The sequence below is a fragment of the Acomys minous genome (assembly GCF_964271855.1).
Source record: "Acomys minous genome assembly, chromosome: 20".
In the NCBI taxonomy this organism is placed as follows: Eukaryota; Metazoa; Chordata; class Mammalia; order Rodentia; family Muridae; genus Acomys; species Acomys minous.
The window spans coordinates 12705683-12733597 of NC_140502.1; the positions used below are offsets into that span (position 1 = coordinate 12705683).

General features: G+C 47.3%; 2 protein-coding genes across 5 annotated transcripts; one reads left to right on the forward strand and one right to left on the reverse strand.

The window, feature by feature from the left end:
- Window positions 1–1027: 1027 nt before the first annotated feature.
- LOC311591220 (uncharacterized protein) lies at window positions 1028–19761 on the reverse strand. Of its 4 annotated transcripts, XM_084770628.1 has the most exons (5): window positions 19482–19761; window positions 8381–8546; window positions 6534–6660; window positions 4582–4668; window positions 1028–3416 (listed from the first exon to the last, which is right to left on the reverse strand). In XM_084770628.1, exons 2-5 carry the CDS (start codon window positions 8444–8446, stop codon window positions 2407–2409), a joined length of 1290 nt encoding a protein of 429 aa, XP_084626754.1. In that variant the 5' UTR covers window positions 8447–8546; window positions 19482–19761; the 3' UTR covers window positions 1028–2406. The 4 variants fall into 4 exon arrangements, with proteins under 4 accessions (XP_084626754.1, XP_084626755.1, XP_084626756.1 ...); XM_084770629.1 differs by lacking the exons at window positions 8381–8546; window positions 19482–19761 and adding an exon at window positions 19023–19113; XM_084770630.1 differs by lacking the exons at window positions 8381–8546; window positions 19482–19761 and adding an exon at window positions 17756–17833.
- Window positions 19326–27915, forward strand: LOC311591221 (uncharacterized protein). The gene is made up of 5 exons (XM_084770631.1): window positions 19326–19454; window positions 22637–22675; window positions 23795–23921; window positions 24572–24670; window positions 25108–27915. The coding sequence occupies exons 1-5, from the start codon at window positions 19377–19379 to the stop codon at window positions 26031–26033; spliced, it is 1269 nt and encodes a 422-aa protein (XP_084626757.1). The 5' UTR covers window positions 19326–19376; the 3' UTR covers window positions 26034–27915.

A 27915-nucleotide genomic window follows, 5' to 3' on the forward strand; every position in this document is an offset into this window, starting at 1 on the left:
GTGCAAACATTAAGAAGACTGAGAACCACTCCCTTAGTGCTATTTTATTTTCTTTTATACGCCACAAGGCCTGCTTGTCGCTAGGCTTTACACACTCAAATGTCTCATTTTCACTTGCTGTCCCTGGGAAGCACACAAGTTCAGGTAAAGGCCAGCGTACCCCAGGCCAAAATGCAAGGGCACGACCCTTCAGTCTGGGAAAGCGTGAATGGGCAGAAATCTGTGCAGACACTGTGAGATCCTACGTCACAGGCCTCTGCTCATGAGCATGATCATATTCCTTATAGCGGGTATGCATGTGGATATGCCTTTATGGTTAGAGACTTTTCATCTTTTGAGAGAGAGAGAGAGAGAGAGAGAGAGAGAGAGAGAGAGAGAGAGAGAGACAGACGACAGACTATGCAGAATTGGAATTCAGTATATAGACCAAGCTGTACTCGAACTCAGAACTCACAGATCCACCTGTCTGTGTTTCCTCAGTTCTTGGGTTGAAGCCATGTGCCTCTTCTCTTCTACTTGGCAGCTAGGTTTTGTTTTTGTTTTTTTGATGTGTATGTGTGTTGTTGTTGTTGTTGTTGTTGTTCTGCTCATTTGTTTAGTAAGCACACATTCAGAGAGGAGGGGGTAAAAAGGTAATAATGAAAGAAAATTAGCAAAAAATAAAAAGTGCTTGGTAGCTGTGATAGCATTTGAGAGGCAGGGGCAGGTGGACCTCTGTGAGTACTAAGCCAGGCTGGTCTAAACAGGGAGTTCCAGGCCAGTTAGGACTACAGAGTGAGATTACATGTCGAAAAGGAAGGAGGGAAAGAAAGAGCGAAGGAAGAAAGAGAGAGAAAACATGGAGGAGGAGGAGGAGCACAGAGAAGTGACTCACAGGCTGAGATCAGCTGCTGTTCTGGCAGATAACCTTGGTTTCATTCCCACTGATCTACCCAGACATTCACAGGGACCTGCAAGGGGAACACACACACACACACACACACACACACACACACACACACACACGGAGGCGCTAACACAAACCCACACAATTAAACGCATCTTTACAATAATATATGAATATAATGAAAAATCAACACTACAGTTCTAGGCTACAGCGCAGCTATTACAACGATTCGAGTGAACACCTCACGACTTACAAAGTGTCAGGAAGGATGTGGCGGGCTGGCATCTGAAATACTCCAGGGGGGGAAATGTGAGACGCACAGGAGCTTAGAGCAGAAACCCGGTTAACTCCTTAAAAACTTCAAACGTGGGCTGCAGGGAAGGCTTAGCTCTTGCAGAGGACCTGGGCTCCGTTTCTACAAAACACACTGGGTCATGACCATCTGGAATTCCAGTTCCAGGGATCCAATACCATTTTTTTTTTTTGAGCCTTCATAGCCACCAGGCATGGACTCTGTGTATATACGTATATGCATAACAAAATGTTCACACCTGAAAAAACAGCAAATATCTAAGTCATACGGGCTGCACTCCTACACAGGAACGTGAGATGCTACACAGAGCTGGTCCCCAACGAGACTTAGGCACACAACGATCATGAAGACCTTATAACAATCATTTATCCCAGGAACTGCAACATCCACTGGGAAAGAAAAAAAAAAAAGAAAAGAAAAGAAAAAAAAAGGCAAGAAAGCAAGCAACCAAACAACAACGACAACAAAAAATATGTGTTATTTAAACTGTGGCCACTCTGTTTCCTCCCACAGTCAGACTCAGTAACATGGAAATTCCACTCCACACTGGTGCAGCCAAAAACACGGGGCCTGCTCTTCTTGTTAAGTTCCCCAGAAAGCATTAACTTCTTAGGACTTGCAAGGTGGCATCTTGTCACAGTGATCTTACTTGATGGGTAATTTGCCAATGACTGGCTCCCTCACCATGGCCATCCTTGGGACTTCTGCTCAAAGTCAGGTTCACAGGGGCTGGAGAGATGGCTCAGTGGTTAAGAGCGCCGCCTGCTCTTCCAAAGGTCCTGAGTTCAATTCCCAGCAAACCACATGGTGGCTTACAACCATCTGTAATAGGATGGCCAGGCGTGGTGGCAGGTGGATCACTGTGAGTTCCAGGCCAGGCTGGTCTACAAAGCGAGTCCAGGACAGCCAAGCCTAACATAGAGAGACCTTGTCTCGAAAAACCAAAAAAGAAAGTCAGGTTTACTCTTATGGCTGAACAAGACTGGCCGATGGCTGCAGCTTTCTCTCCCGCCTCTGCATTCACAAACCTATCTGGGTTGTGTGTTTGTGGCTAAGAGGAACAGACCTTTGCTCATAGGCTCTCCCACAATCCTTCCTGGGTCCACGATGCCTCCCGGCACAGCGGCCTCCTCCGTTAAACACGGTGGAAGTGTGGAGGAAGGCTCCCCAACACTAGCGAACATTTTCTTGCGTGCAGACGGGAAGATCACGAAAGAGATTTCTCACGTTCACTGCACTCGGGACTTCTTTCAGTGTGAATCTTCCGGTGCCTAGAGAGTCCGGTCCTATAGCAGAACACTCTCCCGCATTCCTTGCACTCATGATGCTTGGCTGCCGTGTGGAATCTCCGATGTTTAAGGAGGCTGTACCTCACAGTGAAGACTCTCCCACACACCTTACACTTAAAAGGTCTTCCTATGCTGTGAACTCTTCGGTGCTTCACGAGGTGCGAGTTTTTTTTGAAACACTTCTTACATTCGCCGCACTTAAAGGGTCTTTCTCCAGTGTGTGCCCGGGCGTGATACACGAGGCTGGATTGTTCCTTAAATGATCTTCCACATTCGCTGCACTTGTAAGGCTTCTCCCCAGTATGAACTCGATAGTGACGTATGAGGCTGCATTTGTTCATGTAGGAGTCCCCACAGCGGCTGCATTTGTAAGGTCTTTCTCCAGTGTGAAGTCTTTGATGCCCGACAAGGGACCGGTTATGTTTGAATGCTTTGCCACAGTCACGGCACTTAAAGGGCTTTTCTCCAGTGTGAACCCTGACGTGTTGGTTCAGGTCCGCCTTTTGGATGAAGGACTTGCCGCACTCGTTGCACTTAAAGGGCTTTTCTCCGGTGTGTATCCTCTGGTGTCGGAGAAGCAGAGACTTACAGCTGAAGGATTTGCCGCAGTCACCGCATTGGCACTTTCTCTTCTCGCCGGGACGGGCCACCTCTCCTCTCTTGGTGCTCCTGGGTGGCTCCCCAGGACGGCGAGTCACAGGATGCCCAAGAAGACTTGAGGGAGTCTGGCGGTTCATTGAGTTGTCTGTGCTTTGTAAAGCCGCCTCTGAGAGGTCCTTTCTGTTGCTCTTCGTACCCGGGACCCTGCGCTCTGCTCTCCCTAAAGGTTTCTCGGCGCAGCTCAACTGTTGCTGCCGGAGCGCGGTTGCGTTAGGCACTTCTCCCGTCAGAATCCTCTGCTCACGGGCTGTCTTTGCAACCTCAACTCCTGTGCGGCACCACGGAAACACAGAGAAATAACGTTAAGGGACCTAGAGACTTTGAATGGGAACCAACGCGGGCACCCAGGATTTCTCACAGACATTTCAAGACAGGATGAAGGGCCTGCGACAAAGATTCCTGTCCCAGTTAACATGACCGGCAACAACATGAGAACGGCATGTAGCACAGAGGCGTGGTGGGGGACCTAAACTCCTTCCTCAGAAAATGGCTTTCTGCAGAGCCTCAACCGTTGGACACTGTCCTGATTAGATTTTTTTTTCCTTTCTACTTGACAACAAGTTAGGGTGATATGACAACAGAGAACATCAATTGAAAAAGTGGCCTCCATAAAATAATCAAGAGTCATTTTCTCGATTAATGATTGATGTGGGTGAGCCCAGCTCATGATGGGTGGTGCCACCCCTGGCCAGAAGGTGAGCTTGGCTGAGGATCAAGCCAGTAAGCAGTTCTTGCCTTGAGTTTCTGCCTTGAATTATTCTTGACGATGGGCTGTTAGCCCTAAATTGCTTTTGATCATGGTTTTATTACAGCGAGAAAAACCTCAAAGACGGAGATGTGCGACACAGTGCAGAAGGCTGTGTCTAAGCCCATAAAATACGATACCCGAAGAATCCGCCCATATTCAAGGTCTGCTCAGGGAACTTGTGCACACTAACAACATAAGCAAGGAAAGTCTGTGTGTGTGTGTGTGTGTGTGTGTGTGTGTGTGTGTGTGTGTGTGTTTTAATAAATGAAGATTTATTTATTTATTATGTATATAGTATTCTGTCCACATGTGTGCCTGCAGGCCAGAAGAGGGCACCAGACCTCATTATAGATGGTTGTGAGCCACCATGTGGTTGCTGGGAATTGAACTCAGGACCTCTGGGAGAGCAGCCAGTGCTCTTAACCTCTGAGCCATCTCTCCAGCCACCCGAAAGTCTGTTTTACAGTGTCACAGGGGATCAGGCAAAACACACAGGACTCATAGGTGAGAGGTAGCCCTGGCTCAGAAACAATGGCAATGAATGGTAGGCAGACATATGGACTCTGCTATGATCATTTGTCCCAGCAGCAAAACATCACAACCAACAGAAGGACACATCATAGGACGGACCCATCTAGAGTACAGACAGCAGCAACCTTCACCCTCCAGATACCCGTCCACTTACTTGGAGTCAAGAATCTCAGCGCAGGGATGAAGGGATCTCCTGAAGACTCCATCTGAGTGATGTCAAGGGTCCCAGTAGGTATGAGCCCTAAAGTAAAACGTGGGAAAGGTTAACGCTACAGAGCATTACCGAGTGCTTTAACTCACAGCAAATCCACAGGAAAGACACCTACTGACAGAGACGCCTTCTGGTAGTCTGAATAAAAATGTCCCCCATCAACTCATATCAGAGGTGAGGCCTTGTGTGGGTGTGGTCTTATTGGAGGAAGTGTGTCACTGGGGGGAGGGGGGATGGGTCTCGAGGTCTCAGATGCTCAAGCCAGGCCCGGTGTCTCGCTCTCTTCCTGCTGCCTTCAGCTCTGGACAGAGAACTCTCAGCTAACTTCTCCAGAGCCCATGTCTGCGTGCACGCTGCCACGCTTCTCACCATGATGGCAGTAGATTAAACCTCCGGACTGTTGCCAGCCCCCAACCACATGCTCGCTTCCGTAAGAGTTGCCATGGTCACAGTGTCTCTTCACAGCAATGGAAACTCTGAAGACACCCCTGGAGAGGTTTTGTAAGAAAACCCACCAAATCACGTCACAATTCCTGCCACAGGCAGACCCAATTCACCTACAGGGCGAGAACAGTAACCGGGTCATAGGAATGACAGAGTATTTACAATGTCACCAGCCATGGAGAGGCCACCGGTGTGAACTCTGTTACAATACTATAAGATTTCTCATGCCAGGCTGCTTCCTGTGTGCCTTTGCTGTACTTAAGAGAAGATAATACGTACAGGAAACTTCAAACCCCTACCCAGATCTAGCCAATGGACAGGACATTCTCCACAGATGAGTGGAGAGTGGGGTCTGACTTTCACATGAACTCTGGTGCCCCATATTTGACCACATCCCCTTGATGGGGAGGCCTGGTGGCACTCAGAGGAAGGATAGCAGGCTACCAAGAAGAGACTTGATACCCTATGAGCATATACAGGGGGAGGAGGTCCCCCTCAGTCACAGTCATAGGGGAGCGGAGTAAGGAGAAAGCGGGAGGGAGGGTGGAATGGGAGGATACAAGTGTGGGAAAGATTAAGCTTTGTCACTAGTGGAAGCAGTCTTGGCGGGCTTTACCCTTGGGGCACACCATGAATACCTTGTGAGAGACTGTTTGGAGCCTTCCTGGGCTTGAAATTCAGAAAGCCTACCTGGGAACCACACCGTGGCTATTGTTTTCCTAATTGACCCTCAAAGGGAGAAGGAGACCGCCCTTTGCATGTGACTGGGAAGGTGGTGGGAAGAAAAACAAGAGGTTAAGAAAAAAAAAAAGAGCGCAGAGAGGAGCGAGCGGCCAGACCAACACGCTGGACGGAGAAACACCTAAGGACCCATCCTGTGGAACGGATACCGGATACCGGAAGGTTCATTCTTCTGTCCCTTTAACCTTTTTTTTTTCCTTCTTGTGTATGCTAGTTGGGTTGTACAATAAAGTTTAATTGTTAATAAACAGAGCCAACATACAAGGGATGGGATAACCATTGAGATGTAATAAGAATAGATTAATAAAATATATTAGGGGGCTGGAGAGATGGCTCAGTGGTTAAGAGCACTGCCTGCTCTTCCAAAGGACCCGGGTTCAATTCCCAGCACCCACATGGCAGCTCACAACTGTCTGTAACTCCAAGATCTGAAACCAACGCACATAAATTAAAATTAAATAAAAAGTATTTAAAAATATTTGAGAGAGAGAGAGAGAGAGAGAGAGAGAGAGAGAGAGAGAGAGAGAATGGTGGTGTGCCTTGTCCAAGTCTCTCACCAGTATTTCCTACTCCAGGACAATGGGCAAAGAGTCAATGTTCATGGGCATGTTTCTAGAGAGACACATCTCTCTAGAAAAGAAGCCACGCCCATCCAGATGGATGTGTGTGTAGGGGGGGTGAGGGTGGAAGAGGGAGCCCCAGATCCTTACCCAATGAGGACATGAGGACGAAGACTTCCATCATCACCTGGTGGTATAGATGCCTCTGAGAGTCATCAAGTAGTGTCCATTCCTCCCTCAAGAAGTAGATAGCCACGTCGCTAAAGGCCATGCGACCCTATCGCAACAGAGAGCACGGTGTTAACAAGGAAAAGTCTGGTGTGGTGGCGCCCACCTTTGATCCCAGCACTTTGGAGGCAGAGGCAGGCGGATCGATGTGAGTTTGAGGCCAGCCTGGTCTACCAAGTGAGTCTAGGTTGGCCAAGGCTACACAGAGAGACCCTGTCTCCTCTCCTCGGGCTTTTGACATCCCAGAGACAGTCACTCCCATTTAGCTTCCTTCTTCAGAGGGCACAAGGATCTTCGTCTGTTGACCCTCAACTGTACTCAAAGTTGCAATGGTCACTATATTCAGCACCAGCCACGGACTGGTAGATAGACAAATGAAACTGATTCAGTCTTGATATTTGACATTGACATGGAAATTCCACCTTTCTACCAGACAATCCATATAGATTTCTCCTCATCATACCAACCAGATATGTCCAGATGCGAGTCACCGTTCCCCACCATACCCCTGGGACACGTGCTTGGAGTCTATCTCTTTTCTTTCTTTTTCTTTCTTTTTTTTTTTTTAAAGATTTCTTTATTTATTATGTATGCAATATCCTGCCTGTAAGCCAGAAGAGGACACCAGATCTCATTATAGATGGTTGTGAGCCACCATGTGGTTGCTGGGAATCGAACTCATGACCTTTGGAAGAGCAGTAGGTGCTCTTAACCTCTGAGCCATCTCTCCAGCCCATGGAGTCCATCTCTTTATACTTCCTGTCATCGTACACATCGCCGTTCACAATGTCCCTCCATTTTCACGTTAGCGTTCAGGCCTACAGCCTCTCATCTAGGGTACCACTCCCGCTTGCTGCCTTCCACCACATCCAGCAGATCTCCAGCGCACCGGCGGGCTTCTGAGCATCCCTCCTCCGTCTCATTTCCCGGCATTTTCCTCACAGTCATCACTGGAACTTAAAATGCCTCTGGATCCTAAGGGAGTGGATGCCATAAACGGAACCTGCTCCGTATAACTCCTGCTCCGGACTTAGAGACCTTTATATTCTATACTCATTTTCCATGGAAGGAGAGGAGTCCCAAAGCACTGTTACCCCAGACATCACTTATGTGAGTCCCTGTGGCATCCTCCACTTACCTCTTCATAGTCCTTGCACTTACTGCAACCTGTGAATAAAGAAGGCTGTGAGGGCTGGAGAGATGGCTCAGAGGTTAGGAGCACAGACTGCTCTTCCAGAGGTCCTGAGTTCAAATCCCAGCAACCACATGGTGGCTCACAACCATCTATAATGAGATCTGTATACATAATAAATAAATCTTTAAAAAGAAGAAGAAGAAGAAGGAGAAGAAGAAGAAGAAGAAGAAGAAGAAGAAGAAGAAGAAGAAGAAGAAGAAGAAGAAGAAGAAGAAGAAGAAGGCGGCTCCCAGTGAAAAGCCTTCCTTGACCTGATCAGGTCTTACACTCAACAGAGCTTCCCAGGCTCCTTAGGGGATGTTTCTAGAACCCTATGCCATTGGAAAATTCCAACTAACATCCCAGCCCTAGCTGCACTTTAAGACTGGGGTCCGAGCCGGGCAGTGGTGGCGCATGCCTTTAATCTCAGCACTTGGGAGGCAGAGGCAGGTGGATCACGGTGAGTTCGGGGCCAGCCTGGACTACAGAGCGAGTTCCAGGACAGCCAAGGTTACACAGAGAGACCCTGTCTCGAAAACACAAAAAACAAACAAACAAACAAAAAGATTGGGGGCTGTGATTACGTGGTACGCACCTGTGCCTGGGCACCCTGCCCAGCAACCGCAGTCTGACTCTGCTGGACAGCTGGGTCCTTGGACATGGCTGTCCTCCCCTGGCCAGCAGCCAGTCAAACGGGATGGTCGCAGACTTCAAACCCGTCTCACTAGTAGAGGACAAAGCCTCGCTCCTCTCGCGCCTTCCTGGACAACGAGGTGTAAAAACCAGTTCTCCATTGATCTGACGCGAGCATCCAGGAAATCACTTGCCCCAACCACTGAATCCCATTGCTTTTCCCCGCCCCGCTCCTTTCTTTTTCTTTTTTCTTTTTTTCCTTTTTGTTAAAGCCCACGAAGACGCCAGTTTTCATTGGCTGAGCCTTTCTGCGCTGTCTCCTCTGGGTAATGTAGTTCAGAAAGCATGCACCCTGGAAACCTGGTCAGACATGTAAGCTGAAGAAGCGGTATGCAAGGAGTTAAAGAGACTCCCGCAGACATCGCTTTGTCTATAGACGCACCAGTGTTTCCATTTCTGGATCATGAAAACCGCAGTAAGATGGATTCCTGGATCTGAATCCAGTATGCATCTCCAAATTTCCCTTTGCAGGGGGGATGCTTAACTTAAAAGCCAATGGTGATAATGCCATATCTAATGTGTAAAAATGTGAAAACAGTCCGAAGTCTAGAAATATATCTCCGCAATTCCCATTCTCCTCCTCCTGTATTCCTGCCTTTTCTCATGGGCCCAGCAGGTGTCTGTCCAACGTGGCAGGGCAAAAACCCAAACACACACACACACATACACACACACACACACACACACACACACACCCCTGCATCCTTTCCTTTCCCATTTTCTCACTACCCCACTGTTTCTGTATTCAGAACCAAGTCCCTACAGGTGGGCAGGAAGTGAATAGAAAAGATGCTAAGCCTTCACAGTATGTTATTCTGTAGCCTTTTTGCCCACTATCATTTTTTCTTCTTTCCCCAACTCTCATCTCTTCACAGAGTAATGATAAACTTCCACAGGCTTAAGGAGTCCCCAGAAGACAAGAGATAACGAAATATTTCTGCCCATTCTGAAACATTCCAGAACTGGATGGTGAGTGTTGATTCTGGAAAAGGTGGGAATCAGCATTGCTACTGACCGTGTCTAACATTTTTGTCATTTCACGCAGTGAATGAAGAAGAGGTGGTGATGAGGTGCGATTTTAATAGTAAAACTTTACTTCTTAACTGAAGAACAGGAGATAAATCATAAAGCTTTGTATAGTGGCACAGGTCTAATCCTAGCACTCAGAGGAGGCAGAGGCGGGCAGATCGCTGTGAGTTTGAGGCCAGCCTAGTGCTCTACACAGTGAGTTTCCAGGCCAGGGCTGTATAGAAAGATCATGTCTCAAAAACCCAAATAATAAATATAAAAAAAAATAATGACAACAGTAATAACAACAACAACTAATAATAATAATAATAATAATAATAATAATAATAATGATAATAATAGCTGTTCAGCAGTAGTGATGGTAGTACACATCCCTAATTTGAGCACTCAGGAGATGGAGGCCAGCCTGGTCTATAGAATGTCTTTCAGGCCAGTGAGGGATATACAGGAAAACATTGTGTCAAAAACTAAAATAATAATAATATAATAATAATAGTAACAACAACAATAATGATAGCTGGGTTGTGGTGGCACATACCCTTAATCCCAGCACTTGGGAGGTAGAGGCAAGCAGATCTTTGTGAGTTCGAGGCCAGCCTGATCTACAGAGCAAGTTCCAGGACATCCAAGGCTACATAGAGAAACTCTGTCTTGAAAAACAAAAACAATAATAACGACAAAAAATAGATAAATCATTGTCTTGAAATATATTAGAAAAGTAGACTCTAGACTATTCTTCTAAGACGAGCCATAAAGTGGAGCCGGCCACACATAGTATAAAATATGGCCATAGCAAAATTCATAGAGCATATAGTAAAATCTACAGGAAATTCAGAATCTGGGGATAAGAGGGTATTGCCTAGAGAGGTCAACATAGATAGTAAAGGAAGCTATAAAGACATCAGTGGATTGACCATAAAATGTCAAATGAGTCTGTTTCTAGAGAGTTCTTCAGGTATGTGAGGTAACACAAAACAGCATAGGGATCTGCTGTATTCCAAGTGGCGGAACCTGAAGGCTGCTAACTAAAAATATCAGTGTGAGCTGGGCGGTGGTGGCGCACGCCTGTAATCCCAGCACTTGGGAGGCATAGGCAGGTGGATCGCTGTGAGTTCGAGGCCAGCCTGGTCTACAAAGCAACTCCAGGACAGCCAAGGCTACACAGAGAGATGCTGTCTTGAAAAACCAAAACCCAAAACAAAACAAAAACAAACAAACAAAAAACAATGTGTAGGAAGGTGGGGAGTTGGTGCAGAGGTTAAGAACACTTGCTGAGCTGGGTGTGGTGGTGCACGCCTTTTATCTCAACACTCAGGGAAGCAGAGGCAGGTGGATCGCTGTGAGTTGGAGACCATCCTAGTCTACAAGGTAAGTCCAGGACAGCCAAGGTGCACAGAGGAACCCTGTTTCAAAAAACCCAAACCAAAACAAGCAAGCAAAGAAAAAAACACTTGCTGATCTTGCAGAGGGTCCCAGATTGATTCTCAGCACCCACAAAGTGGCCCATAACTATCTGGAACTCCAGTTCCAAGGAGATTCAACGTCCTCTTCTAACCTCTGAGGGCACCAAGGAACCAGCCACGTGCATGGTGCATATACAATATCTATGTGCACGTAAAACATTCAGACACATGAAATGATTAGTAAATCTAAAAAAACATTAATACAATGTACAAACTTCAGCTGGGCAGTGGTGGCGCACACCTTTAATGCCAGCACCCGGGAGGCAGAGGCAGGCAGATCGCTGTGTGTTCGAGGTCAGCCTGGTCTACAAAGTTAGTCCAGGACAGCCAAGGCTACACAGAGGAACCTTGCCTAAAAAACAAAAAACAAAACCCAAAAAACCCAAAACCAAACCAAAACAAAAAACAACAACAATAACAACAAAAAACCTGTCTCTAAAAAAAGAACCAAAACAGAGTACAGATAACAAACTATTTATTTTCTTCATTGTTTTGCTTATATAAAGTTATTTCCTTGTTAAATTCACTTATCTCTCACTGAATTTGCACAATAAATTCTGGGATGACAGGCTTAAACAACAACAAATTGGGTTGAATATGTTCAATGAGGTTTTTTGTTTTGTTTTGTTTTTTTGAGACAGGGTTTCTCTGTGTAGCCTTGGCTGCCCTAGACTCGCTTTTGTAGTCCAGGCTGGCCTCGAACTCACAGCGATCAACCTGCCTCTGCCTCCCGAGTGCTGGGATTAAAGGTGTGCGCCACCAAGCCCGGCTACGAGTTTTTTTTGTTTGTTTGTTTTTGTTTGTTTTTTTTTTTAATAAACCCTGGTGTCCTTCAGATTTTATTTAGACTGCCCTTGTGAGGGGGACCCCGCAGGTAGTCGCTGCAAGTTTAGATTGACATTGTCAACCTGGATCAAGACCGTCAGGGACTCTGATCTCAGGTGCGGCACAGTCATACCCACAGCTGCTTGACACAGCTCCAGCAAAGCTGAGAGGATTACTACCACTTTTCTTCTATCTGTAACTTTTGGGTTTTGGTCTCTGCATGTTGCATTATTGGGGACTTTCTGTATTATGGTTCAATTATGTCTTTTCCTGAAGGGAAGAAAATATGTCTGAGTCTTTTTAGGAAAATCATAAAATTAACTTTATCTGGCCACTATTTGGAAATCTTCCTTTTGCCCTGGAGATCATTATGCACAGATCAGTACATAGGCAGATGAGGCTCCAGGAATTTTCCTGGGTTACCTGCTCCTGAGCTAACTCAAACAGCATTATTAGTTCAGGGTAAACAGAGACAACTGACAAACTTTGACTGGCCAGAAGAATAGGTTATAGATTCAAGGCCTCTTTTTATTATAGCCTTACAGCTCTCTGAAAATGTAGCTTAAAAATAGGGGATCATACGGGGTATACCCCTAGAGGAATAAAATTCTGTAAATAAGATATATTGACTAAAATTAACTTTTCTACTTTATAGTGTAGAAACATAGTGAAATAAGTTAGGTATTAAATATTTGCTATCCATAAAAAGACCTGTTCAGCTACATTCTGTTTGTCTGGAGTGCTCTCAGACAGTAAACCATACCAGCCTAAAATTGGGTTGTCATATACTAAATGTGCTTGCTTTGGGGGAGACATTCTGTTGTGGAAGTTTTAGTTTCTTTAACAACTCAGTTATGTTATGTAAATATGTTTTTGTTTTAATCCCATGTGTGGGATATGGAACTGCCTTAGTTTATCCACAGGTGATAATTGCCTCCTGCATCTTGGAGAGGGGTGTGGTCTTTGCCAGCTGGAGATAGTTTAATTTTGAGGACTTGGAGAGGGTATAAAATGAGATCCCAGAGAGAAAGGGGGGGGGGGGCAAGGGCTTTGAGGAGACTGACAGAGAAGGAAGAAGGATGCTCATTGTTCCTGCTTCTGCATTTGCCATCTACTATTGCTGGACTGCTAGATATCTTAAGATTGGTATTTTCCCAGAGAACCTAATGACCCTAACCAGCAGAAATTAAATCTAAAGAGATCTACATCCCCTTTTCCCTTCTAACCTTCTCTCTCTCCTACCTAGGGTTGGGGGTAGGGAGTGGGGTAGGGGTTTGGAAGGGAGGTAGAGGCTTAAGACACTCCAAATGAAATAGGTTTAAAAATCAGTGTCTTCACCATTCTTTAGATACTTTGAATTGGAGTTATAGGGATGATAATAATAATAATAATAATAATAATAATAATAATAATAATAATAATATCTGTTCTGTTTGTATTGTCTAATTGTAACTGAACCTTTAACCCTGGACATGTAATAAAAAATTAAACACATACTCTGTACCACTTGGGAAACTAAGTCTGTTTTTGTTCTGGAAAACTTATATAAATAAAGAAGCACTTGACTGCTAGAAGTCAGAGCCACAAAAGCAGCCTGATTGCTAGACAGTCAGAGCTGCTAAATTCCCTTGACCATCGCCTGACTCACTCTCTCCCAATGCCAACTCCTTATCTCTTCTTTGGGCAACCCTGTTGGCAAAGACCCTCCTACTGTCCGTGCCAGGGATGGCCCCAGCACAGTTGGCTCATTCCCAACAAATCTAAACACTATAATTTTGAGGGGAAAAGTTCTGCTGCTGGTGTGATATAATCCCCAGTGTACAAGGAAGTGTAATTATATCGGAGTACATGTCATTTCTTCTGAGAAATAGATTACCTGTACTAGCTTAAGGCTCTGGCGAAGGCTCTGGCCTGGTCTTGGCCGTACAGATAGTGTAGAGGTCATTTGGGCTATTAACCACCTGTGGTCCTGGTTGTGGGAGCTTGATATTTCCCTGGCCTGATGGATAACTCAGATCACCAGGTTGTTAATCACTTCCAATTCCCAGCTTTCTGGAAAAACAAGTTATAAGTCCTTCCCTTTGAAGGGACAACCCTGGGTGTTTCATAGTCTTGGTTTCCCTGGAGATCGGTGGGTACAAGGGCCTTCATGTTGCCGACACCCTTGAACTCTTTCTTAATCTATCCCTTCTCTCTCTCTCTCTCTCTCTCTCTCTCTCTCTCTCTCTCTCTCTCTCTGTGTGTGTGTGTGTGTGTGTAATTGTTATTATTTTTAAACAAGGTCACAAGTAGCCTTGGGTCAAGGTCAATCTAACTTGGGGTCAATCTAACTTTGTAGCTAAGGATGAATTTGAACTTCTGATGGACTGGCCTCTACTTCTTGAGTGTGTGGCCCACTACTTAGGGCTGGTGTTGATAGGTCTCAAACTCTTAGCAAGCTGTGTACTCCAGGCAAACATCCTACCAGATCATCCTACCATTCCAGCCGCTCTCAGTAGGCTTCGGCATCACCATCATGTTGGACTATCCTTCAGGTGTTTTGTTTATTGATTTATCAAGGAGCTGATGTGTGTGTGTGTGTGTGTGTGTGTGTGTGTGTGTGTGTGTGTGCGCGTCCATGCGTTTGTACCTCTGAGTTTGGTTGTGCATAATGGGAGACAGAACAAGGTTTCGGATCCTTCAGAACTGGAGTAGCAGGTTTAGATGAAGCCAAGATTGTGATGCGGGTACTGGGATGTAAACTCCAGGCATCTTGGTTGCTAAACAGACACTTCAGGCTTACCTTCCTACATCCGAGGGGACCAGGGCCCTGGGACCATTGATACCCAGTTTCTACTTAAGGTCCGACTGACCATTGTGCTCAGCATTGAGCAACAACAACAACCAAAAAAAAAAAAAAAAAAAAAAAAGAAAAGAAAAGAAAAGTTGACAAGCCGGGTGATGGTGGTGCATGCCTTTAATCTAGCGCTGGGGAGGCAGAGGCAGACGGATCTCTGAGTTCCTGGACAGCCAGGGCTAAACAGAGAAACCCTGTCTCAGACAAATGAACGAACAAGCCAGCAAACAAACAAAAAGGTGGACAGATGGACTTGGATGTTTGACCTGGAGAGTCACAGAGTCGCTCCTCATAACCAGCTAAAACCCATGAGGCTCTCTACAACATGCTGCCCAGTTATAACCAGATTTCACTTACCACTCTCTATGACCCCAGAGGCCATGTGCACATACTCAACTCTTCAACTTGCACATTTACTTCCATCTTGGTGTAGAAGGTCCAACGGCTCAGGCTACTGTTCCACTCTTAATCTATGCTTTCCAGTTTTTGTTTTCCCCCCCCCCCCCCCACATAATGGACACCTAGCATTGGTCTGAGCATCCCCAATTCGTCACTTCCAGGCATTTAAAAAAGTTCACCAGGGAGCGGTGGTACATGCCTGAAATCCTAGCACTCGGGGTGGCAGAGCCAGGCTGATCTCTGTGAGTTCAAGGCCAGGCTGGTCCACGAAGTGAATCCAGTATAGTCGAGGCTACACAGAAGCAGCCTGTCTCAACAAACCAAAATAAATAGATAAATAAATAAATAAATAAATAAAGTTCAGAGCAGGAACTTTATTTATTTATTTATTTGGTTTTTTGAGACACGGTTTCTCTGTGTAGCCTTGGCTGTCCTGGACTCACTTTTGTAGACCAGGCTGGACTCGAACTCCCAGCAATCTGCCTGCCTCTGCCTCCTGAGTGCTGGGATTAAAGGCATGCGCCACCACCACCCGGATACCACAGGAACTTTAATACCTATGAATCTCAAGACAGGAGTTGCTGTAAATGGGAACCACTCCATACAATTCCCTGCTGTGACTGACTGGCCTTACACTTTGTGATTGATTTCCATGGAAATCAGATGAAAAAACAGGGAGAATAGCACACAGAGAGCAACAGGACACGGTAGCACACAGAGGTAACTTAAGTGGAAACTGAGGAGTGTGGGTTCCTGGGGGGTACCCTCCTCTTGTCTCTTCATGGCTGGTAAGTGTCTTTGCATTAAAAGGAACCTGTGGTAGCCGGGCGTGGTGGTGGCACATCCTTTAATCCCAGCACTCAGGAGGCAGAGGCAGGCGGATCGCTGCGAGTTCGAGGCCAGCCTGGTCTACAAAGGGAGTCCAGGACAGTCAAGGCTAACACAGAGAAACCCTGTTTTGAAAACAACAACAACAACAACAACAACAACAACAAAGGAACCTGTGATAAAATAAGGCTGTGAATAACCAAAGACCATCCAAGCCCTTTCTCATCCATGCAGGCTGATACAGCTAAGTGAGGCCTCTTGCTGTGTGCTTTTTGAATAAGGCAGCAGACCCTCCTTCCATGTTATCCTCTGGAACACAGGGCTAAAAATGTCACGCCTGCCCTAAAAGAAGTATCCGTGTGTCAGACTCAGTCCCATGTGTCAGGTACTTGGTAAGTGAACGAAAAGAAAGAAATAGGAAAGGATGCTCATTGTTCTTGGGATGGTGGAGGAAAAAAGGTTTATTTGTAGATTTGTAGGGGAGCATAGCCAGAGACAGGGACATCTGGGAGAGGCCAGAGTGAGCACTAGTCTGAGCCACAGGATTCTTCGGTAGGGGTAAGGGGACCATCCTTCCTCTGTGTAAGGCTCAGGAGGCACAGATAGGCTGCTCTCACTGTTTGACTGGCCTTGGAAAGGCTATGAAGGCCTGCTGAGCCAATAGCCAGGTCTCCATAGGCGCACTCCAGAATCCTCATACTCTGAACCCACCAATCAGAACTACCTATAAAGATGTCTACGCCAGTGGGCGATGTCCTACCTGTACCAGGTCCTCCCTCTCCTCTCATTCCTCTCAGGGCCAACGGGAGCAAACAAAAACAGAGCAGGTCTTAATATTTATTTTGATTTTTATACGTATGGGTGTCAGCCTGCGCGTATGCATACGCGGCACGTGCACGGGGGATCTGCGGAAGCCAGGAAAAGGCATCAGATGCCATGGAACTGGAATGTGACAAATGGTGTGCACTCCAAGTGAACATCCTCTGCAAGAGCAGCTAGTTGGGTTTGGGGGTGTGGTGGTGCACGCCCTTAATCCCAGAATTCTACAAGCAGAAGGAAAAAAAAGAAGAAGAAGAAGAAGAAATGACTAAGCTGGGTGTGGTGGCTCACCTCTTTACCAGCACCCTCAAGTTACACACACACACACACACACACACACACACACACACACACACACACACTCTGAAGTGAGTGAAAGCTCATGAATTTATTATTTTCGTAACAAAATCAGATTAGAACTAGACCATTTTTGCCTTCCTCTCCTCTCCTCTCCTCCCCTCCTCTCCCTTTCCCTCCCCTCCCTCTCTCTGGTCTCTCAAACAGGGTTTCTGTGTGTATCCCTGGATATCCTGAAATTCCCTCTGTAGTCTAGGGTAGCTTTGAACTGGGAGATCTGCCAGAAACTACAACGCGGGTGCTGGGGTTAAAGATGTGGGCTGCCACTGCCTGGCTGAAAATGCAATCTTTTTGTTTTGTTTTGCTTTTGAGACAAGGTCTCCCTGTGTAGGCTTGGCTGTCCTGGACTCATTTTGCAGACCAGGCTGGGCTCGAACTCACAGAGATCCCTCTGCCTCTGCCTCCCTGAGTGTGGTAGGTGTGCATCACCGAGCCTGGCTTGCAAATGCAATCTTTAAGATTTTATTTATTGTATACGAGTGCTTTATCTGCCAAAGAAGGCATCAAATCACATTACAGATGGTTGTGAGCCACCATGTGGTTGCTGGGAATTGAACTCAGGACCTCTGGAAAAGCAGGCGGTGCTCTTAACCACTGAGCCATCTCTCCAACCCCAGCAAACGCAATCTTTAAAAGAGAAAAATTAATAAATAAAAATGGAACCATGCAAGACTGGATCGCTATTAGGAACATTAGCTCTATATCCAGGTTCAAGACCCACCCCAGGGTGCTGCAACAATCAGGTAGGCCAGGGATTATGTGTCACCTTATTCAGAGTCCCCAGCACAGCTGACTTGACTGCCCCAAAGAGGTCCATTAACAGGGAGGTTTCTACCCACGGCAGAGAACCAGACACACCACACCTGTCTAGGTGCTATCTCTGGAAACCTTCCTTTTTTTCCTTCTCTTTTTTGAGTCAGGTTTTTTTCTGTGTTGCTTTGGTTGTACTAGACCGTAGACCAAGCTAGCCACAAACTTGAAGATCCACTGGGGTTAAAAGGCATGCACCAACGCCTCCCATCAACTTTCCTGCCTTTCTGCCCAGTCTGTTCTGGGTAATGTAGTTCAGACAAGCCGTCACGGAGATCGGGACAGTTGCAGAGATGGAAGGCCGAATCAGCATGTAAGGAGTTAACGGGAAGGGACTCCTTGCAGACAGGGTCACGGCGACCTATGCACGAGTGTCCACATTTCCCTGGGAAGCTGCGGCTCGAGTCGAGCCACTCCTTCTGAAGCGCACCCTCAATGCCACAGTAAGGTGGTTTCCTGAGCTGAATGAATCCTGTTTTGCAACTCCAAATTCCCTTAGCATGGGGGTGCACAACAAAGAAGTTACCTGTGACGACGTTATAGCCAACGTGTAAAACAAACAAACAAACAAACAAAAAAACCCGAAAAGAGTGAATTCTAGAGATCAGTGGCGAAAAGAATGCTCGATTATAAATGTCCTTTCTTCCTCCAAAGTAACTCCTGCATTTTATTTACAAAAAGAACCGGCAAGAAGGATTCACACAAAGACCAAGGGCTGAGGTGTTCATTAACATGTCAAAGCGGACACTGGCCGCTAAGCTCTCCCAGCATCCCCTCTGTCTCCACAGTTACGGGGCCCTGCTGGCTGGCGTACCACGCCCCCTTTTCCCTGAGCTCTCAAGCCCAGCTTGGCTTTCCTCTTCCCAGCTCCTCTGGCCCTTATGTAACTCAGCCATTTTTGGCTATGCCAGTCTCTTGGCCCCAGGCCGCCCCTCTTGGTAGGTGGCTTCTCTCCCTTTTTTCCTGCCCCCTTCTCCTTACAATGGCTCATCTTAGGGTCTCGTTTACTCTAGACTCTCCCCAGTGTTTTCTGCCTGGCCTGGAACTCACTATGACAAGCTGGGTTCTAATCCCAGGGATTCACTTGCCTTTGCCTCTGCCTGCAGTTCTGCAATTTAGGATTGGGTCAGCAAGTCCGGCGTTGTAGAGCAAGGAAATGTTGGTACATCTATACTTACAACATTCTTCCCACCAATCTGAGTCTCCTGCTCTCTTTGGGCAGGTGCGCCCATTTCCTGGCGCTGGATCCCGTCTGAAACTACATTGTCCAGAAGACATTGCACCAAGCTCAGCCAATGAAATGGGCGTTTTGGTGACGACAAAGGGACGCTGGGCGGGACTTTTGGCTTATGCTTGCAGGAGCTTCTTTGAAACTTTCTGGATCTGTCAGTCTGGTTCACAGAAAACTGGCTTCATCTGCGTTGGCCATGGGAGGAAACCCGGAACGTTAGAAGCATTTGTCCCCCGTCAGGGAGACCGATCTGACGTTTGCGACGACCCGTGTGATCTGATCCAGGCTTCTTCGAGCAGGGATGGCGGCGTCCCAGGGCCCCACGATCCTGTGGAGTCCGATGGTGATTGTGGAGGCTGCGGGTGGAGCCCTGCCCCAGGTGAGTGCCTCGCGATCGCCCACCTACCTGAGTTCTAGAGCGCTGAGATGTGGGTCGGGAGCCCAACAGGGCAGGCGCCCATGTCCCCCCCGACTGCAGGATGCCAAGTGGAGGAGATAATGGTTCTTGACATCTGAGCAGTCCCCTCTGACTCACCGCGTCTGGTGGGCTGTCCCTCCCCAGGCTTGTGGGCGGGCCTGAGCTCAGAGACCGGAGCCCTGGAGTGACCCCTGCTGGCATTGTATTGGGGAAAAGGGCTCAGTGCACCCAGGGTGCTGAGTTTTGTTTGTGGAGACACCTAGGGTGCTGAGTTTTGTTTGTGGAGACTGCTGGTGGCCCTGGAAGATTTGAACAGAGGAGAGATTCTATCTATTCGGGTTTCCAAGCGTCCCCGGGAAATATTGAGATGGAGTGGGATAAGATGGATGTAGATAGAGACTTAAGAATCCTTGGGTAAGCCCCCTGGCGGTGGTGGCGCACGCCTTTAATCCCAGCACTCGGGAGGCAGAGGCAGGCGGATCGCTGTGAGTTCGAGGCCAGCCTGGTCAAAAAAGTGAGTCCAGGACAGCTAAGGCTACACAGAGAGACCCTGTCTCGAAAAACTAAAAAACAAAACAAAACAAAGAATCCTTGGGTAAATCCTGTGGACTCATGCAAGGGTTGGAGTGTTCAAATCTTTTTTCATTTTTTCTTTCCTCCTCTTCGTCCTGCCCCCCCTCCTCCACGCCTCCCCTCTAGAACAAGGTCTCTCAATATAGCCACGGCTGTCCTGGAACTCTGTGTATACCGGGCTGTCCTCAAATTCAAAGTGATCCTTCTACCTCAGAGTCCTGAGTGATGAGATTAAAGGGGCTTTTTTTTTTTCATTTTCATTTTATTTTATTTCATTTATTTTTAGTCGTGGCTGGAATTCACTGTTTAGACCAGGCTGGCCTCAGATTCACAGGGATCTGCCTTCTTGTGCGTTCTCCTTGGGGCTAAGGGCTGCCAACTGAACTCTGGTTGTCTGTTAAAGGAGGAAGTGCCCTAAACAGTTGAGCCAACTCTCCTGCCTTTCCAATGAATTTTAAAAACTCAGCCGTCAGAACTTGCTGCTGAGCCAAGTGTAGCTGTGAAGAAAAATTAAAAGTAAATAAATAAATAGACCCTTGGGGAGTGTCTGTGGAGGGCATGGATTAAAAAATATATATTACTTAAAGTACTTTACAGTTATGTATTGGCATTTGGCATTTGAGTGAAGTCTACTGTGCTAGCTATCAGGTCCCATCCATACTCCCGCACTGAAACTCATGTGACTCTAAGCTGGCCTGTGTAGGCCATGTTGGCCTCAAATTCACATAGGTCGGCTTGCTTCTGCTTTGCAGATGTTGTATAAAGGCTTGCGCCATCATGCCTGGCTAATACCAAAGTCTTAATTAAATGTGGGTAGATAAACCCATATATTTTGAAAACGTGTGTTTGTGAAACTTTTGACAGGAGCATTAGTCACATTCACAAGGAAGAGCTCCCTCCTACCAAGTACTGAACACACAGGACTGGGTTTGATACTATGCTTCTCTTTTTGGAGTAGGGAGTTGTGTTGCTTTGAATGAGAGTGGCTCCCTTAGACTCAAATATTTGACCGCTTACACACCTGGGAGTGGGACTGTTTGAGAAGGATTAAAAGGATTAGGAGACATGGTACTGTTGGAGGAAGGGTGTGGCTTGGAGTGAACTTTGAGGTGTCAGAAGCCCACACCAGATCCAGCGTGTGTGTGTGTGTTTGTGTGTGTGTATGTCTGTGTATGTGTGTGTGTATGTCTGTGTATGTATGTGTGTGTGTGTGTATGTCTGTGTATGTGTGTGTGTGTGTGTATGTCTGTGTATGTGTGTGTGTGTTTGTGTGTGTGTATGTCTGTGTATGTGTGTGTGTGTATGTCAGTGTATGTGTGTGTGTGTGTGTATGTCTGTGTATGTGTGTGTGTGTGTGTGTATGTCTGTGTATGTGTGTGTGTGTTTGTGTGTGTGTATGTCTGTGTATGTGTCTGTGTGTCTGTGTGTGTGTGTATGTCTGTGTATGTGTGTGTGTGTGTTTGTGTGTGTGTATGTCTGTGTATGTATGTGTGTGTGTGCATGTGTTTGTGCCTGTATTTGTGTTTGTGTGTGTGTATGTCTGTGTATGTGTGTGTGTGTGCATGTGTTTGTGCCTGTGTTTGTGTGTGTGTGTGTATGTGTGTGTGTGCATGTGTTTGTGTGTGTGTGTGTGTATGTCTGTGTATGTGTGTGTGTGCATGTGTTTGTGCCTGTGTTTGTGTTTGTGTGTGTGTATGTGTGTGTGTGCATGTGTTTGTGTGTGTGTGTGTGTGTCTGCTGCCTATAGATCAGAATGCAAAGTTCTCAGGTATTATTGCCCCAGGGTCATGCCTGTCTACATCCCACCATGATGATCATGGACTATAGACAAGGGTTTTCTGTAACTTTGTGTTTTTACCCATGCCCTGGTTCCCAGAAATAGTGACTGAGGCTTAGATATATTTACAAAAGCCTAGGCCAATATAGCCAAGCATGTTCCCTGACCTGCTCATAACTAATATCCCGTTTACTCTGTTCTGAGTTTTGCCACGTGGCTGGGTTACCTCTATTCAGTTTCATACATCCATCTTCTTCAGAATCCTGGGGAGGATCTTCCACCTCTATCTCTAGAGTTCATCTTTCTCTCTCTCTCCTCCCTCCTTCCCCCTCCCCCCCCCCCCGAAGTACCACCTCCTTACTTCCTGCCTCAGCTGACAGGCTGTTAGCATTTTATTGACAGGTGATGCTTCCATACAGACATAGGATTCCTACTACAATGGACAAACACTCCAAAATTAAGCTAGGCACCAGCTAAATGCTTTCTTTTATATTATAAGAGTTGCCTTGGTCATGGCGTCTCTTCACAGCAATAAAATAGTAGTCAAAGACAGGCTGCCATTCTTATCCTCAAGCAGAAAACTGAAGAGATGATGGTGATGATGATGATGATGATGATGATGATGATGATGATGATGACTGTTGTCCAAGGTTACCTAGTAAAAGACACGATTAAGGGATGGAGACCAGGGGGGCAGTTGGGTGTACCTGTCTGCATGTATGAGGCAGAACTTGGATGAACCTTGGGGAACTCAACACCCTTGCTTGTTCCTCACAGCCTTGTTTTTCTACAGGTTTCCAAGTATTCAGTGAAACCTGCCAACCAGGAAGAGGTAAGCGGAGGGAGGGGCCCAGGAATCACACTCCTCAGTTGGCACCTAAGTGACCCCTGAGATTTTGTGGTGTCCTGGGACTCTTGGCTTGGCAGTCTCTCTGTCCTCCATTGGATTCCCTGGCAGGTGCTCAGAATGAAAGGTCCCCACACCCAGGGCAGGGAATGATGACATGGCCAGGTTCCCATCTGTGGCAGCTCCTGGCTTAAGATGCAGAGGTCTTGAGGTTCCTGTGATGACATGAGGGGAGGGATGCCAGGAAGTGGGATGGGTTGGGAATGCTGAAAGATCCTCAGAGGTGCATGAGGACCACTGGAGTTAGTGGCAGGTGGGAGGTGGGGGAGCAAGGTGGCTGAGGGCGGGGCCCGTATAGGGAGATGGAAATGGAGGTTCAGTGTGCTGACTGACGAGTATGCTGCTGTGTGGATGGCTTCCTGGCCTTCGTGCCAGGGACACAGTGGGCAACAGTGACCAGGATATGGTCTGTGTGAGACAGATGGTTGGGAGGAGCCCATGTGAATTCTCTGAATCCTTCCAGCTTGGATTGACTCCAGCTGTGGTGGTCTCAATGCGCATGCCCACCCCCCCAGGTTTGAATCCTTGGTCCCCATTGATGGACCAGTTTGGGGAGATTTGAGGTACAGCATTGCTGGAGGAGGGGTGTCCCTGGGGTTGGGCTTGTAAGTTTCGAAAGCCCTTGCCTTTCCCAGTTAGCTTTCTTTCCTCCTGGTACCTGTGGATCAGGATTCTCAGCTGCTGCTCTAGTGCAGTGCATGGCCTGCAGCCATGCATGCCTGCGGCTGTGCATGCCTGTAGCTGTGAGGGTCATGAACTCACCCTCTGCAGTGTAAGCCCCATAAACTCTTTGTTCTATAAGGCCTCTTGGTCGTGGTGTCTCTTCACCATAATAGAAACATAACTAAGGCACCGTGTCCACTTGCCTGTTGTGCTGAGTGCTGCACACAGAGGTTGGTGGGACCTCAAGGACAGACTGGGTATCAATAGCTTCAGAGGCTGGTACCCTCTGAGGTAGGAGGCTAAGTGGGAGGGGCTGTCTTGAGGATGGCAAGAGTCCCTGACAAGGGACCACATACAAACTCATCTTTCCTCATTGTGCAGGACTGTGTGTCCTTTGAGGATGTGGCTGTGTACTTCTCCTGGGAGGAATGGGCACTGCTTGATGATTCTCAGAGGCTCCTGTACCAGACGGTGATGACGGACATCTTCACACTCGTGTCCTCACTGGGTAAGCATTCCCCAACCCCCGCTAGAGCTTTCTTGTTTTCTAGAGAGCTGCATCCTTCTCAAAGCTGGCCCCTGAACACCACGTCTTTCTTCCCCTGTCCTGGAGTATAAAATACAGGTTCACAACAGCCTTGTCTCACCGTAGCCCTGACTCTCTCAATTGCAGCAAAAACCACACAGTCTGGGCTTCGGGTTTTTCTGGGGGGTTGTGTGTACTTTGAGACAAGGTCTATCTAAGAGCCCTAGCTGTGTCCGACTCTCTATGTAGGCCTGGCTCTCCCATTAACTCGAGAAGACGGTCCTGCTCTGTTTTCTGAGTGCCGTGATTAAAAGGCTTGCACAACCATGCCCGGCCTAGAGTCAGCAGTCTTAATCCTGAGGGCTTCTCTGTGACTGGATGACACTGTAAATCCTTGGCACTGTTGTGACTCTGGTACTTCTAGGTGATACAGGTTGTGTCCGCATGTGGCAGTAATTGTGGCACTGGTGGGTGTGCTCACTATTGGGTGGGATTTTGTTGTTGTTGTTTTGTTTTGTTTTCAAGACACTTTAGCAGCGTTATTCCCTTTAAGCCTTGTTCCTGCCCATTGTGTGCGTTGCATCACTCAGTCCAAGTACAGAGCTCATAATTTTTTTATCCTTTTACTTTAGGACTTATAACTTCTGGGATTCCTGATGTAACCGAGGCTGGGTCTTGTGGAGATCTCTCTGTGCCTGCACTGAGATTCCTGACTCCATGTTTATGGACAGGTACATTTTTTTTTTTTGCCTGTTCCCTGGCAACACTGTGAGGCGGGGGCTATCCTTTATTGCGTTAGTGTGGCTCTTCCCAGGGCAGTCCTGGAATGCAGTGTCTTCAGGTACCACGTCTGATGGGCCTGGACAGCCTTCTGCACTGCGTCCTGCATCTGCAGCAGGTGGAGGCTTGCAGAGAGCCACTTGCTGAGGGCAGGGTTATGGTTCCTAGCATTCCTCCCCTATGATTTCACTCCGTGCCTGTGGTCTTGCTGCCCCTGAGGTCCCTAGAGCCTATGAACTTGACAAATTCAGCTTGGCAACGGGGCCCTTACCGCCCCGAACTGGCCCCCTTATTGTGTGAGAAACCTCAGATGACTGTTAGGAATATGTGCTGTCGCCTGCCACTTGACAGTCTGCATGCCGTTCATCGGTGTTTCTCTTGTGTTCAGGTTGCTGGATCAAAGTGGAGGGTGAAGTGTCCCCTTCTGAGCAGAGTCTGTCTGCAGGAGACCTCCCCTCATCCGGGCTCCAAGAGCAAACGCTGAGCTGTGCCGACACACCCCTCCTTAGCACAGACAGTGTGACGATCCTCCAGACTCCCTCAAGTCTTCTCAGGCATCAGGTGACTTACACTGTTGGGGAGCCGGCCACCAAGAGCACCGAGGGCGGAGAGGCCTCCGCGCATGGTGAGAAGAGGAACTGCAAATGCACTTACTGTGGCAAAACTTTTACTAGCACGTCTCACCTTAATCGGCACCGGATGATACACACGGGAGAGAAGCCGTTCCAGTGCAGCGAGTGTGGGATGTCCTTCAGCCAAAAAGCCTTCCTCACTAAGCATTTCAGAATCCACACCGGAGAAAAGCCTTTCAGGTGCAGCGAGTGCGGCAAAGCTTTCAAACATAATATCTCCCTGGTTTCTCACCAGCGAGTTCACACAGGAGAAACCCCCTTCACGTGCAGCGAGTGTGGGAAATCCTATATGACCAGATCGAACCTTACGCGCCATTTCCAAGTTCATACCGGAGAGAAGCCTTACAGTTGCGGCGAGTGTGGAAAAGCGTTTAAGGAAAAATCCAGCCTCGTCTACCACGCCCGGGTGCACACTCGCGAAAGGCCGTTTGAGTGCAGCGAGTGTGGGAAATCCTTCAGCCAAAAGACCTTTCTCGTTAAGCATTTCAGGGTCCACACGGGAGAAAAGCCTTTCAGGTGCAGCGAGTGTGGCAAAACTTTCAGGCATAACTGCTTCCTCGTTGCTCACCAGCGGGTTCACACAGGAGAAACGCCTTTTACGTGCAGTGAGTGCGGGAAATCGTACATGAACCGGTCCAGCCTTTTATATCATTATAGGGTTCACACTGGAGAAAAGCCATAGAAGTATAGGGGTTAAAAAAAAAAATACACACACACACACACACACACACACACACACTGGGGAAAGACCTTCTGAATGTCATGAATCTGGGAAGTGTTGTTTTAAAAACAAACAAACAAACAAACAAAAAACAACTTGCCTCCTGTGACAGACCAGTAAGTTAGCAACCGAGGAAAAGCCTTTAAGTGTAGTAATGTGTGTGGGAGAGTCTTCACTGTGAGGTACAGCCTCCTTAAACATCGGAGATTCCACACGGCAGCCAAGCATCATGAGTGCAAGGAATGCGGGAGAGTGTTCTGCTATAGGACCGGACTCTCTAGGCACCGGAAGATTCACACTGAAAGAAGTCCTGAGTGCAGTGAACGTGAGAAATCTCTTTCGTGATCTTCCCGTCTGCACGCAAGAAAATGTTCGCTAGTGTGGGGGAGCCTTCCTCCACACTTCCACCGTGTTTAACGGAGGAGGCCGCAGTGCCGGGAGGCATCGTGGACCCAGGAAGAATTGTGGGAGAGCCTGTGAGCTAAGTCTGTTCCTCTTAGCCACAAACACACAACCCAGATAGGTTTGTGAATGCAGAGACGGGAGAGAAAGCTGCGGCCATCAGCCAGTCTTGTTCAGCCATAAGAGTAAACCTGACTTTCTTTTTTGGTTTTTCGAGACAAGGTCTCTCTATGTTAGGCTTGGCTGTCCTGGACTCGCTTTGTAGACCTGCCTGGCCTGGAACTCACAGTGATCCACCTGCCACCACGCCTGGCCATCCTATTACAGATGGTTGTGAACAGATGGTTTGCTGGGAATTGAACTCAGGACCTTTGGAAGAGTAGGCGGCGCTCTTAACCACTGAGCCATCTCTCTAGCCCCTGTGAACCTGACTTTGGACAGAAGTCCCGAGGGTGGCCATGGTGAGGGAGCCAGTCATTGGCAAATTACTCATTAAGTAAGATCACTTCGACAAGATGAGGATTATTGCCACTTTCCAAGTCCTAAGAAGTTAATGCTTTCTGGGGAACTTAACAAGAAGAACAGGCCCCGTGTTCTTGGCTGCACCAGTGTGGAGTGGAATTTCCATGTTACTGAGTTTGAATGGGAGAGGATCAAAGTGTCCTTGATTAAAAAATCAGACATTTTCTTTTCTTTTCTTTTCACTGCGTGTTGCTGTACAGTCTTCATGACCATCATGTGCCTAAGTGTCCCTTGTTTTGTGGAGGACAAACTCTGTGTAGCACCTTATGCTCTCATGTAGGAGTGCAGCCTGTATGTTTTAGGTGTTTGGTTCTTCTTCTTCTTCTTCTTCTTCTTCTTCTTCTTCTTCTTCTTCTTCTTCTTCTTCTTCTTCTTCTTTTTTTAAAAAAAAGATTTATTTATTTATTATTATGTATGCAGTGCTCTGTCTGCATGTACACCTGCAGGCCAGAAGAGGGCATCAGATCACATTGTAGATGCTTATGAGCCACCATGTGGTTGCTGGGAATTGAACTCATTTCTCCAGCCCCCCCCCTTTTTTAAAAAATGTGTGAGTATTTTGGCTGCACATATAAATGTATACTAGGTGCATACTAGATGCCTATGGGGCCCCCCAAAAAGGGCTTTGGATCCCTGGAACAGGAGTTACAGATGGTTATATGAACCACAGTGTTTTTCTGGGAATGGAACCCGGGTTCTCTGCAAGAGCAGCATGTGGTCTCCCTCCCATCTTGACATCTTTAAGTCATGAGGTGTTCCTTTTTAACAATTTTAATAATCATGTTGGCTTGGGCGTGGTGGCACAGGCCTTTAATACCAGCACTCAGGAGGCAGAGGCATCCTGATGTCTGTGAGTCCAAGGGCAGCCCGGTTTACATAGGGAGTTCCCGGACTACATAGAGATAACCTGTCTCAAAAA